The 14,748-nt window shown below is 46.3% G+C and overlaps 1 protein-coding gene across 6 annotated transcripts in view; it reads left to right on the forward strand.

Annotated features, from left to right (window-relative positions):
• Positions 1-14,748, forward strand: part of PHLPP2 (PH domain and leucine rich repeat protein phosphatase 2) — a 147,161-nt gene that overhangs the window by 26,758 nt on the left and 105,655 nt on the right. For all 6 annotated transcript variants that reach the window (XM_030581528.1, XM_030581524.1, XM_030581529.1 and 3 more), the window contains exon 3: positions 7,135-7,268. In XM_030581528.1, coding sequence (XP_030437388.1) covers positions 7,135-7,268 — 134 coding nt within the window. The remainder of the gene's footprint in view (positions 1-7,134; positions 7,269-14,748) is intronic.

A 14,748-nucleotide genomic window follows, 5' to 3' on the forward strand; every position in this document is an offset into this window, starting at 1 on the left:
GACTGGCATGTGAAACCTTAAATCAGAGTGAATAAATGAAGACTCGGCACACCCCTTCTGAAGCGTTGCCGACCCCTGGTGTAGTTTGTTAGTCCCAAATGGGACTTAGCTTAGGGACGGGATGCCCTGGTCCTCAGGTTTCAAACCTTGTGACTCTTGCAGGAAACCTACACTAATCAGTGATCCCCACAGAAGCTGCTTGAAGTGCTTAGGGGAAGCCCATGTTAGTGACAAGTGTTGCATTTGCAAGAGTTTCAGACCACAGACCAAGAAGGAGCGGGACATTCATCTCCGAGCACTCCTTGTGGAGTCAGCCCTTACTCTGGCCTGAGAGCTGGACTCTGCTCCTAGCATTGCAGCTTCTGCTCCTAGCAGCGCGGTCCGGCTAAAAAGCAAAGAAAGGCCGCGAGGAAAGGAGAGGACCTGAGGAGAGCAAAGACCCCACAGGGACAGCTCTTCCCCTCCAGATGGAGGTCAGGCCCCGCCTCCTGCTGAGCAGCAGAGCCTACTCCAGGACCCGCCTTCCACCCCAGGGAGTGGCAGAGGCACTTGGCACCTAGTGGTGCCATCATGCCATGAAAGACATCCTGTCCTTGCTGGTGCTGCCCATGCTGGCTAAGACCGTACCCTGTTCAAGGGGTAAACCTGCCTTAAGACCCTTCCAGTGTTCTCCATCAGTACAGCACTGCGCCTCACTGCAGGAGGTGCCTCGTCAAAGCTTGCCTGAGCAATGGACCGGCTGGCTTGCTGGAGTCCTGGTGTCACTCCACTGACTCCAGGCAACGTGCCTCAGGCTCAAGGCGGCAATCGCCAGAGGGCTGGTGCAGACCCAGAGAGGCACAGCACCAGTCTTCAGAGCCCCAGTGCTGGGAGCACCCAAGCCACTCGCTCAGTGCATGGCACTGCTCTGCGGGGTGGAGACACTGATTCCTGGAGTCATGCCTCTGGTCACCAGACCCCCAGTACGGCTTACTGCGGGCACATTGACTGTCTCCGACTCATTGGTCGATCCATTCATGCTCCCGAAGCATAAGACATAGATTGCCGGAGTCCAGTTGCAGATCCTCTGGATGATGACGACCGTCACCAAGTTCGCGGCACCATGAGCCATCACCCTCTTACAGATCCTCAGCAGAGGCTCTGGGCCAGGGCTGACATGATCGGGGTAGACATGTATCCCTTTCTTCGGGCTCCGACAGCGAGGAGGTGATCCTGCCTGCGGGCCAGGGCTGTCCATCAGGGGCATTGGCATTCCCCACTGGGCCACTAGTGGCAGCATGGCCACAGGGACAGAAGCCTGCCCTTGGCAGCTCTGGAACCTCTGGGGATTTCCCCAACTATCTCAGGGGCTTAGGTCAGCATCAGGGGCATCTGACAAACAGTCGGCAATGGTCTCCAGCCCTTGGACTCAGACGTGGAGTCGGAGCGGGCTCCCCAGGTCAAGCCAGCCTCGCATGAGGCTCTGACGACAGAGGCGGCGGATTTGGCAGACCCATCCATACCTGCCTCCTCATCGTCTTTACCCAGTGAGGCGATAGTGAGATCTTCTCACCCAGTTCCCCAGAACGATGTTAAGGCTCACCAGGAGCTCTTAAAGAGGGTCCCTCCAACTTGGGCTGGAAGCCGAGGAGTTGGCAGAGCCCTCGGACTTTTTGTTCCACGTACTCAGCACCGCAGCCCCAGCCAGGGTGGCATTGCCTGTGCATGAGGGGGTGGCAAAAATCACCATGGCCCTGTGGCATACACCTTCCTCACTGCCATCCATCTCCAGGTGGGCAGAGCAGAAATACTACATTCCCAGCAAGGGGTAAGAGTATCTTTATACCCACCCTGCCCCAAATTCACTGCTTGTGTCAGCAGCCAATGAGTGTGATAGACAGGGCCAACCAGGATCGATGCTCAAGAACAAGCCTTCACTTCGGAGCCACCGTATATGGTAGTCTACAAGAAGGTCCAGCTGGGCCCCATCTGGCTTTTCTGCCTCAGGTGGTGTCCCCTTTTCATGTCAACCAGGATATCTTCCTCCTGGTTTTCTGTCCAAAGCCACGCTCGACCAATGAGGAGAGGTGGCTGCACACTCTGAATGTCTGGTGCGCCCTGGTGTTCTACCTCGAGCGCACCAAGCCCTTCTGCAGGTTGACCCAGCTCTTTATCGTGACAGCTGATAGGATGAAGGACCTTCCTATGTCCTCTCAGAGAATTTCGAATTGGATCACCACCTGCATTCATACTTGTTATGAGTTGGCGCATGCTGTACCTCCACCAATAGTAAAGGCTTACTTGACTAGGGCTCAGGAGTCTTCGACTGCCTTCCTGGTGCACAACCCTGTCCAGGACATCTGCTGAGCCGTGACATGCCTTTGGTACACATGTTCACGACGCATTATGCAGTCACCCAGCAAGCCAGAGATGACGCTGGATTTGGCAGAGCTGTCTTATAGTCGACACGTCCATGAATTCCTATCTGCCTCTGGTGGTACTGCTTGGGAGTCACCTAAAATGGAATGGATATGAGTAAACTCTCAAAGAAGAAAAGACAGTTACCTTTTCGTAACTGGTGTTCTTTGAGATGTGCTGCTCATGTACATTCCATGACCCACCCTCCTTCCCCATGGTTGGAGTTTCTGGCAAGATGGATCTGAGGGTTGGGGGGAGCCAGTGGCACCCCTTACGGCGCATATGCGCGCTACTCCAGAGGACACCAGAGCCTGTCCTCTACGAATACCACTGAGGGAAAAACTTCCGGTGCATGTGGTGAGCACACACACCTGCAGTGGAATGGACATGAGCAGCACATCTTGAAGAACACCAGTTACGAAAAGGTAACTCTTTTTCTGAAGGAGAAGCCAAATTCACTTGTAACTAGAGTTTTGTTCATTTAGGGATGTCCGTTTTTTGAGTTGAGATTTTTGATATTTTATTTGTTTGGATCATTTTGTGCACTATCAAAGGTTTAAACCTAGTTACGTTTGTTACATATAAAACAATATAGTCTGATCCGATGTATATATGTACACTCTCAACCCTGTCACTTCAAAAGAGCTAATTTCCTAAAGCTGAAAATTGATTAGGAGCTGAATTGAATGGGAGGAAAAAGTTAAACATCAGTGTGAATGATGATTGGGAGTTGTTTAAGAGAACTTTTCTAGATGCCCCAAATCTGCACAATTCTGCAATCAATAAAGCAGGCTTTGTCAGTTTAAAAAAGAACTCCTGTTAAAGAAGTGAAGTGAAAGCAGTAATAAAAAACTTGAACAAAAATTAAAATCTGACAAACGGAAAGAGAGGGAAGCTGATAGTAGTGATTGTATATTAAGCCATGAAGTGTAGACACCGTATAAGAGAAGCTAAATGTATTAATGAAAAATAATTGGCCAGTAGAAAAATGTTTTACAGTACATCAGGAACATAAGAAATTATAGCAATGGTATCTGTTAATAGATGGGGACAATAAAATTGTTAATGTTGCAGAAAAGTTGCGTTAAATGTTTGTTCTGTGTTTGAGACAAAGCTGGATGACACATTCAATTTACAGCAATAATGAAATACTTTATATTTCCACGTTATATGATTGTAGTAAATTTAATGCCAATTATCATGGTTTTATGGAAAATAGGTCTTGTCAAACAAACTTGATCATGTTTTTTGATGAGATTAAAAGTTACCACATTTATTTTGTCAACATAACATACTTTAGTAAGGCATTGTACTATATAACATTATGAATAGTTACTGCTATACAAAATGTAACACATTAAATGTATCAAAAACTGGCTAAACAATAGATCTTGAAAAGTAATTGGGTGGCTTCCCCATTTACAATGGGAGATTTCTTAGTGAGGTCCCACAGGGATATAATGATTGTGACCCAATTCTATTCAATATATTTATCAGTGATCTGGAAGTGAATGTAAAATCATTGCTGGTAAAATTTGCAGATGACACCAAAAGTTGGTGGATGGTAAATAAGGATAGGTCAGTCATACAGTGCTGTCTGGATTGCTTGGTAAATGGCGTTTACTTGTATAACAAGTTTTAATATACTTAAATACAGTGTCATATATCTAGGAACCAAGAATGTAGGTCAAGCTTATAAGATGGAGAACTGTGGAATTTAGAAAGGAATAACTCAGAAAAGGACTTAGTCATAATGGAAAACCAACTCAACATGAGCTCATAGTGCTTTATGTTTGCTAAGCAGGGGAATGTTGAGTAGTAGTAAGGAAGCAGTATTACCTTGGTATACAGCATTGGTGAGACCACTTCTGGAATGTATTGTCCTCTTCTGGTGTTCACACTTCAACAAGGATGAAGATTTATTATAGTAGATGGCTCTTTAAGCTGGCAGACAAAGGGTATGTCTACACTACGAAATTAGGTTGATTTTTATAGAAGTCGATGTTTTAGAAATCGATTTTATACAGTTGATTGTGTGTCCGCCCACTAAGCGCATTATGTCGGCAGAGTGCTTCCACAGCACTAAGGCTAGCGCTGACTTTCGGAGTGTTGCACCGTGGGTAGCTATTCCACAGTTCCCACAGTCTTCGCTGCCCATTGGAATTCTGGGTTGAGCTCCCAATGCCTGATGGGGCAAAAACATTGTTGTATGTGGTTTTATGTACATGTCATCAGGTCCCCCTCCCTCCCTCCCTCCGTGAAAGCAACAGCAAACAATCGTTTCTCGCCTTTTTTCCTGGGTTACCTGTGCAGACATACCACGGCAAGCATGGAGCCTGCTCAGCTCACTGTCACTGTATATCTCCTGGGTGCTGCTGGCAGATGCGGTACTGCACTGCTACACATCAGCAGCTCCTTGCCATCGTGGGAGCAGATGGTGCAGTGTGATTGCTAGTCGTTGTCATCGTTTCCTGACTGCTCCTGGCTGACCTTGGTGAGGTTGGTCAAGGGCGCCTGGACATAAATGTGAGTGACTCCAGGTCATTCTCTTCTTTAAGTTTCGTCTCATGGAGATTCAGTCCTGCCTGGAATATCGTGTGAGCTGGAGGTTCTGCCTCAGGCTGCTGTCCCAGCTGGCAGCACCTCGTGCTTGTGCCTACCCTTTGCTCCCATGGCTCATGAAGCATGGACAGTAGTAAGAAGCAGTTCAATTATAGGCTGAGCAAGTTCAGAATGGGGGTAGAATTTGCATTTGGATGTTTAAAAGCGCGCTAGCGCAGTTTGCTGACTTGGTTAGACCTCAGCGAAACCAATATTCTCATAGTTATTACTGCTTGCTCTGTGCTCCACTATATCTGAGAGTAAGGGGGAGATGTTTATGGTGGGGTGAGAGGTTGAGGCAAATCGCCTGGCCACTGATTACGCGCAGCCAGACACCAGGGCGGTTAGAAGAGCACAGCAGGGCGCGCTGCAGTCAGAGAAGCTTTGAAAACCAGTTTCATGACTGGCAGGCTACGGTGTGAAAAGTTTTGTTTGTTTCTCCTTGATCAAAACCCGCCCTCTTGGTTCACTCTACTTCCCTGTAAGCTAGCCACCCTCCCCTCCCCCCTTTGATCACCGCTTACAGAGGCAATAAAGTCATTGTTGTTTCAAATTCATGCATTCTTTATTAATTTGTCACACAAATGGGGGGATAACTGCCAAGGTAGCTCGGGTAGGGTGATGGAGGAGGGAAGAACAAGGCCACATATCACTTCAGAAATTATTAAATGCTAGTTTTCTGTTGCTTGGGCAGTCCTCTGGGGTGGAGTGGAGTTCTAGTAGCACGGATTCCTCTCCCCATACAGCGATCAGATCCAGTACTTCCCGTTCGGTCCATGCTCTAGCTCGGCATGCTGACCAAACAGGAAATGAAATTCAAAAGTTTGCGGGGCTATTCCTATCTACCTGGCCAGTGCATCTGAGTTGAGAGTGCTGTCCAGAGCAGTCACAATGGAGCACTCTGGGATAGCTCCCGGAGGCCAATACTGTTGAATTGCGTCCACGCTACCCCAAATTCGACCCAGCAAGGTTGATTTCAGTGCTAATCCTTTAGTTGGGGAGGAGTACAGAAATCGATGTTAAGAGCCCTTTAAGTCGACAAAAATGGCTTCATCATGTGGACGGGTGCAGAGTTAAATCGATCTAACGCTGCTAAATTCGACCTAAACTCATCGCGTAGACCAGGGCTAAGTCACAACAGGATCCAAAGGGTGGAAGTTGAAGCTAGATAAATTCAGATTAGAAATGAGAATTTTTAAAAGTTAAGATGATTAATCATATCAACAGCTTATCTAGGGATGTGATGGATTCTTCATCATTTGCAGTCTTTAGATCATGATTGGTCTCTTTCTGAAAGGCATGCTGTAGCTTAACCAGAAGTTATGGTGGTCTTGCAGAAATTACCATGTGAAATTCTCTAGTCTGTGTTACGTAGGAGGTGAGACGAAATGATCATAATGATCCCTTCTGGCCTTTAAATCCACGAAGCTTGTTGTTTTAGAGAGACACCTTGCCCCCTCCCCGCCTCCTCCTTTTCTCTTTTTTCAAATTCTTAGTCCTAGCGTAGTTCCTGCTGCCTGTTTTAGTTATGGGATGTTTTTTCTTTGGGAACATCCTTCGAGCTCTCTGCTCTCTAGGAGTGAGAATTCTGCATGGATGTGGGATCGTTCGAGAAGGGGGAATGACTTATCTTGTCACTCTAATCCTCTGAAGAAACCTTCTCACAGGATTCTCTCATGTGCTCTTCTGCCAACTGTATTTGGAAGGGAACTTCCTTGAAATGGGGTTTCTTTCATTTTTGTACATGGTCTTTTTGGAGCATAATTTTTAAATCCTTTTTGATTTGTGATATGCTGCTCTTTTTTTTCTTCCCCATGGTATCTCTGTTGTCTGCTCAGCCAGAAACTGTCTGAACGATATGAATGACAATCATTAGAATCATGGGTGATGCATGATCACCAGGGTGGGTCTTGTGTGACCCCCTGTCCTTAGTGATCAACAGATTTAGTATTTGAAGTGTTCATCTTTCTGAAACTAGGGATCACAGGCCCTAGGAATGAGTCCTTGTCATATGATATCTTCAGAGAAGCAGAAAGACCAAGTCGTTGCTCTTTTTGCACTCTAACTATCATAAAAAAAAATTCATTCTTTTACGTCCTTACTAAACTCATTTCTTCTTGTGGATTGTGTTACTAGGAGGCTGGAGCCCACAGAGAAACCCCTTCAGATTGTGTACGAGTACTTGGCTGGGCTCGGCTTTGAGGATCTTGTGAGAATACAGGAAGAGGCAGCAAACTCTGATCTCAGCTGCATGATTCGCTTTTACAATGGTAAGAATTTGCATATAACAGATCCATCAGACACCTAACATGTATCACTGGATACTGCTTTTAGAAATAAACTGCCACGGTTATTAAGAGAAACATTTTACAAATCAGATCTTTTGTTGTTCTCTCAAAAGAGCATTTGTTGTGGGATGAAACAGACCCCCTAGGGAGTGATGTTTTGGCTTATATCTTTATTTTTATTATTTGTATTACCGTAGTGCCACAAAGCTCCACTGCACAAAGCGTTAAACATTTGAAGATGCAATTCCTGCCCTGAAGAGTTTACAATGAAAATGACCCTTGAATCAAGGGAAAAGAGGGATGCAGTAAAATACTTGATTATAATTTTAAAAAGGGCAAAGTGCCAGCTAACCCTGTCTGACCCCTTAATCAGCTGATATAAGTGAATCACAGAGGTGAGTCTCGAGAGCTTTGGACGAATGGTTATGATGGCCTTGTGGATCAGTTGGGGAAGATGTTGCATGCCATAAAGGTTAACATGGAAGAAGACATAGTAGTGTTTGTAGAATCATAGGACTGGAAGGGACTTTGAGAGGTCATGTAGTCCAGTCCCCTGCACTCATGGCAGGACTGTTATCTAGACCATCCATGATGGCTGTTTGTCTAACCTGTGCTTAAAACTCTCCAATGATGGAGATTCCACAACTTCCTTAGGCAATTTATTCCAGTGCTTAACCGTCTTGACAGGGAGTTTTTCCTAATGTCCAATCTAGCCCTCTCTTGCTGTAATTTAAGCTCACTGCTTCTTGTCCTATCCTCAGAGGTTAAGAACAACAATTTTTCTCCCTCCTCCTTGTAACAACCTTTTATGTACTTGAAAACTGTTATCATGTCCCTGCGTCTTCTCTTTTCGAGACTAAACAAACCCAGTTTTTTCAATTTTCCCTCATAGGTCATGTTTTCAAGACCTTTAATAATTTTTGTTGCTCTTCTCTGGATTTTCTCCAATTTGTTCACATCTTTCCTGAAATGTGGGGCCCAGAACTGGACACAGTACTCCAGTTGAGTCCTAATCAATGTGGAGTAGAGTGGAAGAATTACTTCTCGTGTCTTGCTTACATCCTGCAAATACATCCCAGAATGTTTGCTTTTTTTGCAACAGTGTTACACTGTTGACTCATATTTCATGTAAGAAGCTGCCAAATAGGCGGAAGAGACTGGCTTGATTGGTTAAACAGGAAGACTGGGGGTGAAGCATTAGGAGATGGTAGGTGCAGAAGAAGAAGAGAATGAGGGAAACTGTTCAAATTAAAGGGTTACTTGATTTTCTAATGCATTAACTGGTTGTCCTCTTGATGTGTTTCAGGGAAAGTTTAAAATGTTTCATGATAGTCACTCTATAGTGAACCACACTTAACTGTTTTATACTGAAAAAGGAAAACAAGGGTAATTAATTTAACCCTTTGGGCCTGAGACCCACCACCTTATCAATACCACAGGAAGGAACAATGTTCAAGACAGGAGATAGTGAGGGCCTGGCCAATGGGTTTATGCTGTCTGGACAGAAAGAAGAGGATGGATCATAATGTAATCTAGTAAGTAATAGTATGATTTAGACACAGTCTGGATTTGTGAGGTGAAAGAGGGAGGAGTCAGAGAAAGCGATTGAGAAAGATATCATTAGTGACAGAGTGGAAAGGGTTTGGGAGGAAATATCAGGAATTTGTTTTTGAGTATGTTAAACATGATGTGGCTGTTTAACATTCAGAAGGAGATGACATATGGCCAGAGATGTGGCAGCGGGTGGAGGCAGACACTCAGGAGTGGAGAGGTATCTCAGAGTCTTCGGCAATAGATGGTAGTTGAAACTGTGTAGCTGGGTAAAATCACCCACAAAAAGATCATAAAGGAAAAAGAGTTGAGGACTGAGGATAGAATTTTGGAGGACCATATAGAAAGTGACAGAAGAGGATGAATTAAAATATGCTGAAGGAGTGATATGAGAGGTAGGAGAATCATGCGAAGACAGTCCCAAAAGTCAAGATGGCAAGATTTCAAGTAGTATATGGCTGAGAGTGACAACCAGAATAAATGTCAGAGGATGAGGATTGACCCAAATCCAGGGCCTGTACTCAAGAAAAGTCAGAGGAAACATTGCTGAGAACAGTTTTGGTGTAGTCACTTCAGTCATGTGGAGCAACACCTCCAAGAGGGCACAACAGCAGGCTTGCAGCAATTTTATTGATTTCCTCCCCCATGCTCACCCCTACACACTTTTGATGTTGTTTCCCTTATCCCCTCTCCTATTTCCTTCAGGTGTTAGGGGTAATTCATTTTCAATTGGTAACAAGTTCCTTAGTCCAACCATCAGGCCATAGGGGTTGTAAGAACATGAATGGGGGAAGCTGCTGGTAGAGAACCTTCTATGCTGGCCAGTAAGGTAGGTACAGCGATGCTAGTATGATGAATTTGCTCACAATGAGGGCCTGCAGGACTGATTAGTGGTATGGTCACAGGGACCTGGGAGCCTTCAGGGGCAGGGAACTTACTAGACGGCTGTAAAATAGATACAGAGAGCATGAGGTGGGGGCTACCTCTAAACTAAACACAGGAGGATGGAGATCAGGCTACTTCCTAGACTAGATAGATGAACATAGGAATCTGTAAGTGTTTGTCAGGGAATCTTCTGTGCTCTGACAGCAGCTTAGCTGCCAGTAGAAAGATAGTGTCTTGCTGAGTCACCATGCTGGTCACTGAGGTCATGGTGTAATAGATAACAATAAATCTTTTAGCCCAGTGGGATGGACACAGCATGAGGAAGGAGAGGCATTTTCTGTCCTGGGGATTTGCCTTGATTGCAGCAATTGGGGACCACCTATTGGTAAAAATGCATCTGTGCAAACTGTGGCTGCTTGTTGGTAGTGCTACCTATAGTGATAAGACTGTTTCTTCTTCAAGTGATGATCCCTATGTGGAACAAGGTCAGCTCCGAGACTAGGGCACTGGGCAGCACAGCATGGCGAGGAGGTGACCAGCCCTCTGTGGAGAAAGAAGTGGTTCAGGACTGTCATAAACAGATAGCTAAGGGTTAATGTCTCTTTCACCTGAAACACCTGACCAGAGAACCAATCAGGAAACCGGATTTTTTCAACCTTGGGTGGAGGGAAGTGTGTCTCTGAGTCTTTTGTCTGTCTGCCTGTTTCCTCTGAGCTTTGGAGAAGTAGTTCTATTTTCTAGTCTTCTGTTTCTAAGTGTAAGGACAAAGAGATCAGATAGTAAGTTCTATGGTTTCTTTTCTTTGGTATTTGCATGAATATAAGTGCTGGAATGCTTTGATTTGTATTCTTTTTGAATAAGGCTGTTTATTCAATATTCTTTTAAGCAATTGACCCTGTGTTGTATCATCTTAATACAGAGAGAACATTTTGTATTTTTTCTTTCTTTTTTATATAAAGTTTTCTTTTAAGACCTGTTGGAGTTTTCCTTTACTTCAGGGAAATTAAGTCTGTACTCACCAGGGAATTGGTGGGAGGAAGAAATCAAGGGGAGAGCTGTGGGTTGGATTGCTAGCCTGATTTGGCATTTCCTCTGGGTGAAGAGGAAAGTGCTTTTGTTCCAGGATTGGGAACGGAGAGGGGGAATCACTCTGCGTAGTTTCACAGAGCTTGTGTCTGGGTATCTCTCCAGGAGCATCTGGAGGGGGGAAGGGAAAAAGGATTATTTCCCTTTGTTGTGAGACTCAAGGGATTTGGGTCTTGGGTCCCCAGGGAAGGTTTTTCAGTGGGACCAGAGTGCCCCAAAACACTCTAATTTTTTGGGTGGTGGCAGCAGTACCAGGTCCAAGCTGGTAACTAAGCTTGGAGGTTTTCATGCTAACCCCCATATTTTGGACGCTAAGGTCCAGATCTGGGAATAAGGTTATAATATGGTGTAGCAGCGGCGGGATATAGACAGAATCCAGAAGCCAGTAGGAATATTATATTTTTCTTTTCTCTGCTAAGGGCTTTTTAGCAGAGAGAAACAGTTTGGTTTTAAAAGGGAACCAGAGAGAATTTTTTTTTCTGCTCTCTCTAGCAGTTTGTGGTTTGCATGTTAAGCGAGAAGACTGTTGAGGGTCTTTTGTCATGCAATAGCCCTCCCATTAGCAGGCAAGTACCAGCACTTATATGCATGCAAATAAAGTGGTTTTTCTGGTTTCCCTTAATTGAACATTAGCTAGAGAGAGAAAAGGAAAAAAGCACTGTTGCTAGGCAGACTTCAGGAGGCAACAGAGAGCCTGCAGTTCAGAAAATAAACACCGGAGGGCACCCCAACACAAGAAAACAGGAACCATGACTTCTAAGGCAAAGATTGACGCCGAAGAACAAATCAAAGACGCTGAACACAGGCGACAGATGGAGATGAAAGAAAAGGAAGAAAGCCTCAAACTGGCAGCCTTCCAAAGAGAACAGGCAGCCCAAGAGGCAGCACACAAAAGAAAACTAGAAGAAGAAGAGGTGGCCCACCGAAGGAAGCAAGCAGAAGAAGAGTTGGCCCACCGCCGAGAAATGGAAAAACAACAAAAAGAAAATGAAGAGAAGGAAAAACAGAGAAAACATGAACTGGACTTGGCAAAAGCTGGGCTGCATGTGCCAGCCAACCCTAACAACCCGGCGCCAATTATTGCTCCACAGCACAGGAAATTTCCCACCTACAAGGCAGGTGATGACACCGAGGCCTTCTTGGAAAATTTTGAAAGAGCCTGTCTTGGGTACAGCATCCCCGAAGACCAGTACATGGTAGAATTAAGGCCACACCTCAGTGGACCTTTAGCAGAGGTGGCAGCTGAAATGCCCAAGCCGCAAATGAATGACTATAAACTTTTTCAAACCAAGGCCAGATACAGGATGGGGATAACCCCAGATCATGCCCGTCGGCGCTTCAGAACCCAAAAATGGAAACCAGAGGTGTCATTTCCTAAACACGCCTACTACATTGCAAAAAACTATGAGGCCTGGTTAACAGGAAACAACATTCAAACCTTGGAAGAAGTGAACCTCCTCATACAAATGGAGCAGTTCTTGGATGGTGTTCCTGAAGACATCACACGGTACATACAAGATAGAAATCCCAAAACTATCGCTGAGGCGGGGGAGATTGGAGCCAAATGGATGGAACTGGCAAAAAGCAAAAAAGCTACTGTCAAGGGAAACGATTACCCCAGGGGGCACACAGACCATAAACCCTACAACCGAGGACAGCCAAAGACCCTACATACCACCCAAGTAAAGCCACAGATACCCTACTCTTCAACCTCACCAGTCTCCAGTAACTCACCTCGGCCCAGTGACCCATCAGATGGAAGATGCTTTAAGTGTAATGAACTGGGACATATCAAGGCCAACTGTCCCAAGAACACCATGCGAGTGCAATTCATTACACCACCATCACCCCAAAGATCCCCAGGCCCAGATGCCTCTCAAATACCCTTGGAGCGAAGGGAAAATTTGAGAGTGGGCGGAAAGAAGGTTACTGCGTGGAGAGACACGGGGGCACAAGTGTCAGCTATCCACCAATCCTTCGTTGACCCCAAATTCATCAACCCAAAGGCCAAAGTTACAATTTACCCCTTCATGTCACAAGCTGTAGACTTGCCTACAGCTCAACTGCCTGTCCAGTACAAAGGCTGGTCAGGAATGTGGACTTTTGCAGTCTATGACAATTATCCTATCCCCATGCTACTGGGGGAAGACTTGGCCAACCAGGTGAGGCGGGCCAAGAGAGTGGGAATGGTTACCCGTAGCCAAACCAGGCAAGCTTCCAGACCCATTCCTGTTCCTGAGCCGTCCACAGAAGCCCCGTCTGTGTTACCAGAGACCCAGACAGAGGCAGTGGACCCGGATTCCATGCCTACCACTGAAACAGCCACAGCATCTCCAGTCCCAGGCCCGGAACTGGAACAGCAACCAGCACCAGCAAGTGCAACCACATCTTCAAACTCAACGCCAGAGGGCGCCAGCAAGCCAGAACTGGCAGAAGCAAAAGACAGCCATACCCAAAAGGCTCAGCCAGAGCCTGAAATACCCTCAGGTGCACCAGCGGAGAGCGGTTCACCAGCAACGGAAACAACCCCATCACCTACATCGCTTCCAGAGGGACCAAGCCCAAGTCCACAGTCTGAGGAAGAACTGGTGACCCCAGCCTCAAGGGAACAGTTCCAGGCTGAGCAGGAAGCAAATGACAGCCTTCAGAAAGCGTGGGCGGCGGCACGGAGCACCCCACCGCCTCTCAGCTCTTCTAATCGATCCCGGTTTGTTATAGACCAAGGACTTTTATACAAGGAAATTCTTTCTGGTGGACACCGGGAGGAATGGCAGCCGCAAAAACAGTTGGTGGTTCCAACTAAGTACCGGGGGAAGCTCTTAAGCTTAGCCCATGATCATCCCAGTGGCCATGCTGGGGTGAACAGAACCAAGGACCGGTTGGGGAAGTCCTTCCACTGGGAGGGGATGGGCAAGGATGTTGCCAAGTATGTCCGGTCTTGTGAGGTATGCCAAAGAGTAGGTAAGCCTCAAGACCAGGTCAAGGCCCCTCTCCAGCCACTCCCCATAATTGAGGTCCCATTTCAGCGAGTAGCTGTGGATATTCTGGGCCCTTTCCCAAAAAAGACGCCCAGAGGAAAGCAGTATGTACTGACTTTAGTGGACTTTGCTACCCGATGGCCAGAAGCAGTAGCTCTAGGCAACACCAGGGCTAACACTGTATGCCTGGCCCTAACAGACATCTTTGCCAGGGTAGGTTGGCCCTCCGACATCCTTACAGATTCAGGGTCTAATTTCCTGGCAGGGACCATGGAAAAACTGTGGGAAACTCATGGGGTGAATCACTTGGTTGCCACCCCGTACCACCATCAAACCAATGGCCTGGTGGAAAGGTTCAATGGAACTTTGGGGGCCATGATAAGAAAATTCATCAACGAATTCTCCAATAATTGGGACCTAGTGTTGCAGCAGTTGCTGTTTGCCTACAGGGCTGTACCACATCCCAGTTTAGGGTTTTCACCATTTGAACTTGTGTATGGTCACGAGGTTAAGGGGCCATTACAGTTGGTGAAGCAGCAATGGGAGGGGTTTACGCCTTCTCCAGGAACTAACATTCTGGACTTTGTAAGCAACCTACAAAGCACCCTCCGACACTCTTTAGCCCTTGCTAGAGAGAACCTAAAGGATGCTCAAGAAGAGCAAAAGGCCTGGTATGACAGACATGCCAGAGAACGTTCCTTCAAGGTAGGAGACCAGGTTATGGTCTTGAAGGCGCAACAGGCCCATAAGATGGAAGCATCATGGGAAGGGCCATTCACGGTCCAAGAGCGCCTGGGAGCTGTAAACTACCTCATAGCATTTCCCAATTCCTCACTAAAGCCTAAAGTGTACCATGTTAATTCTCTCAAGCCTTTCTATTCCAGAGACTTACAGGTTTGTCAGTTTACAGTCCAGGGAGATGATGCTGAGTGGCCTGACGGTGTCTACTACAACGGGAAAAA

Source organism: Gopherus evgoodei, chromosome 12, assembly GCF_007399415.2.
Source record: "Gopherus evgoodei ecotype Sinaloan lineage chromosome 12, rGopEvg1_v1.p, whole genome shotgun sequence".
In the NCBI taxonomy this organism is placed as follows: domain Eukaryota; kingdom Metazoa; phylum Chordata; order Testudines; family Testudinidae; genus Gopherus; species Gopherus evgoodei.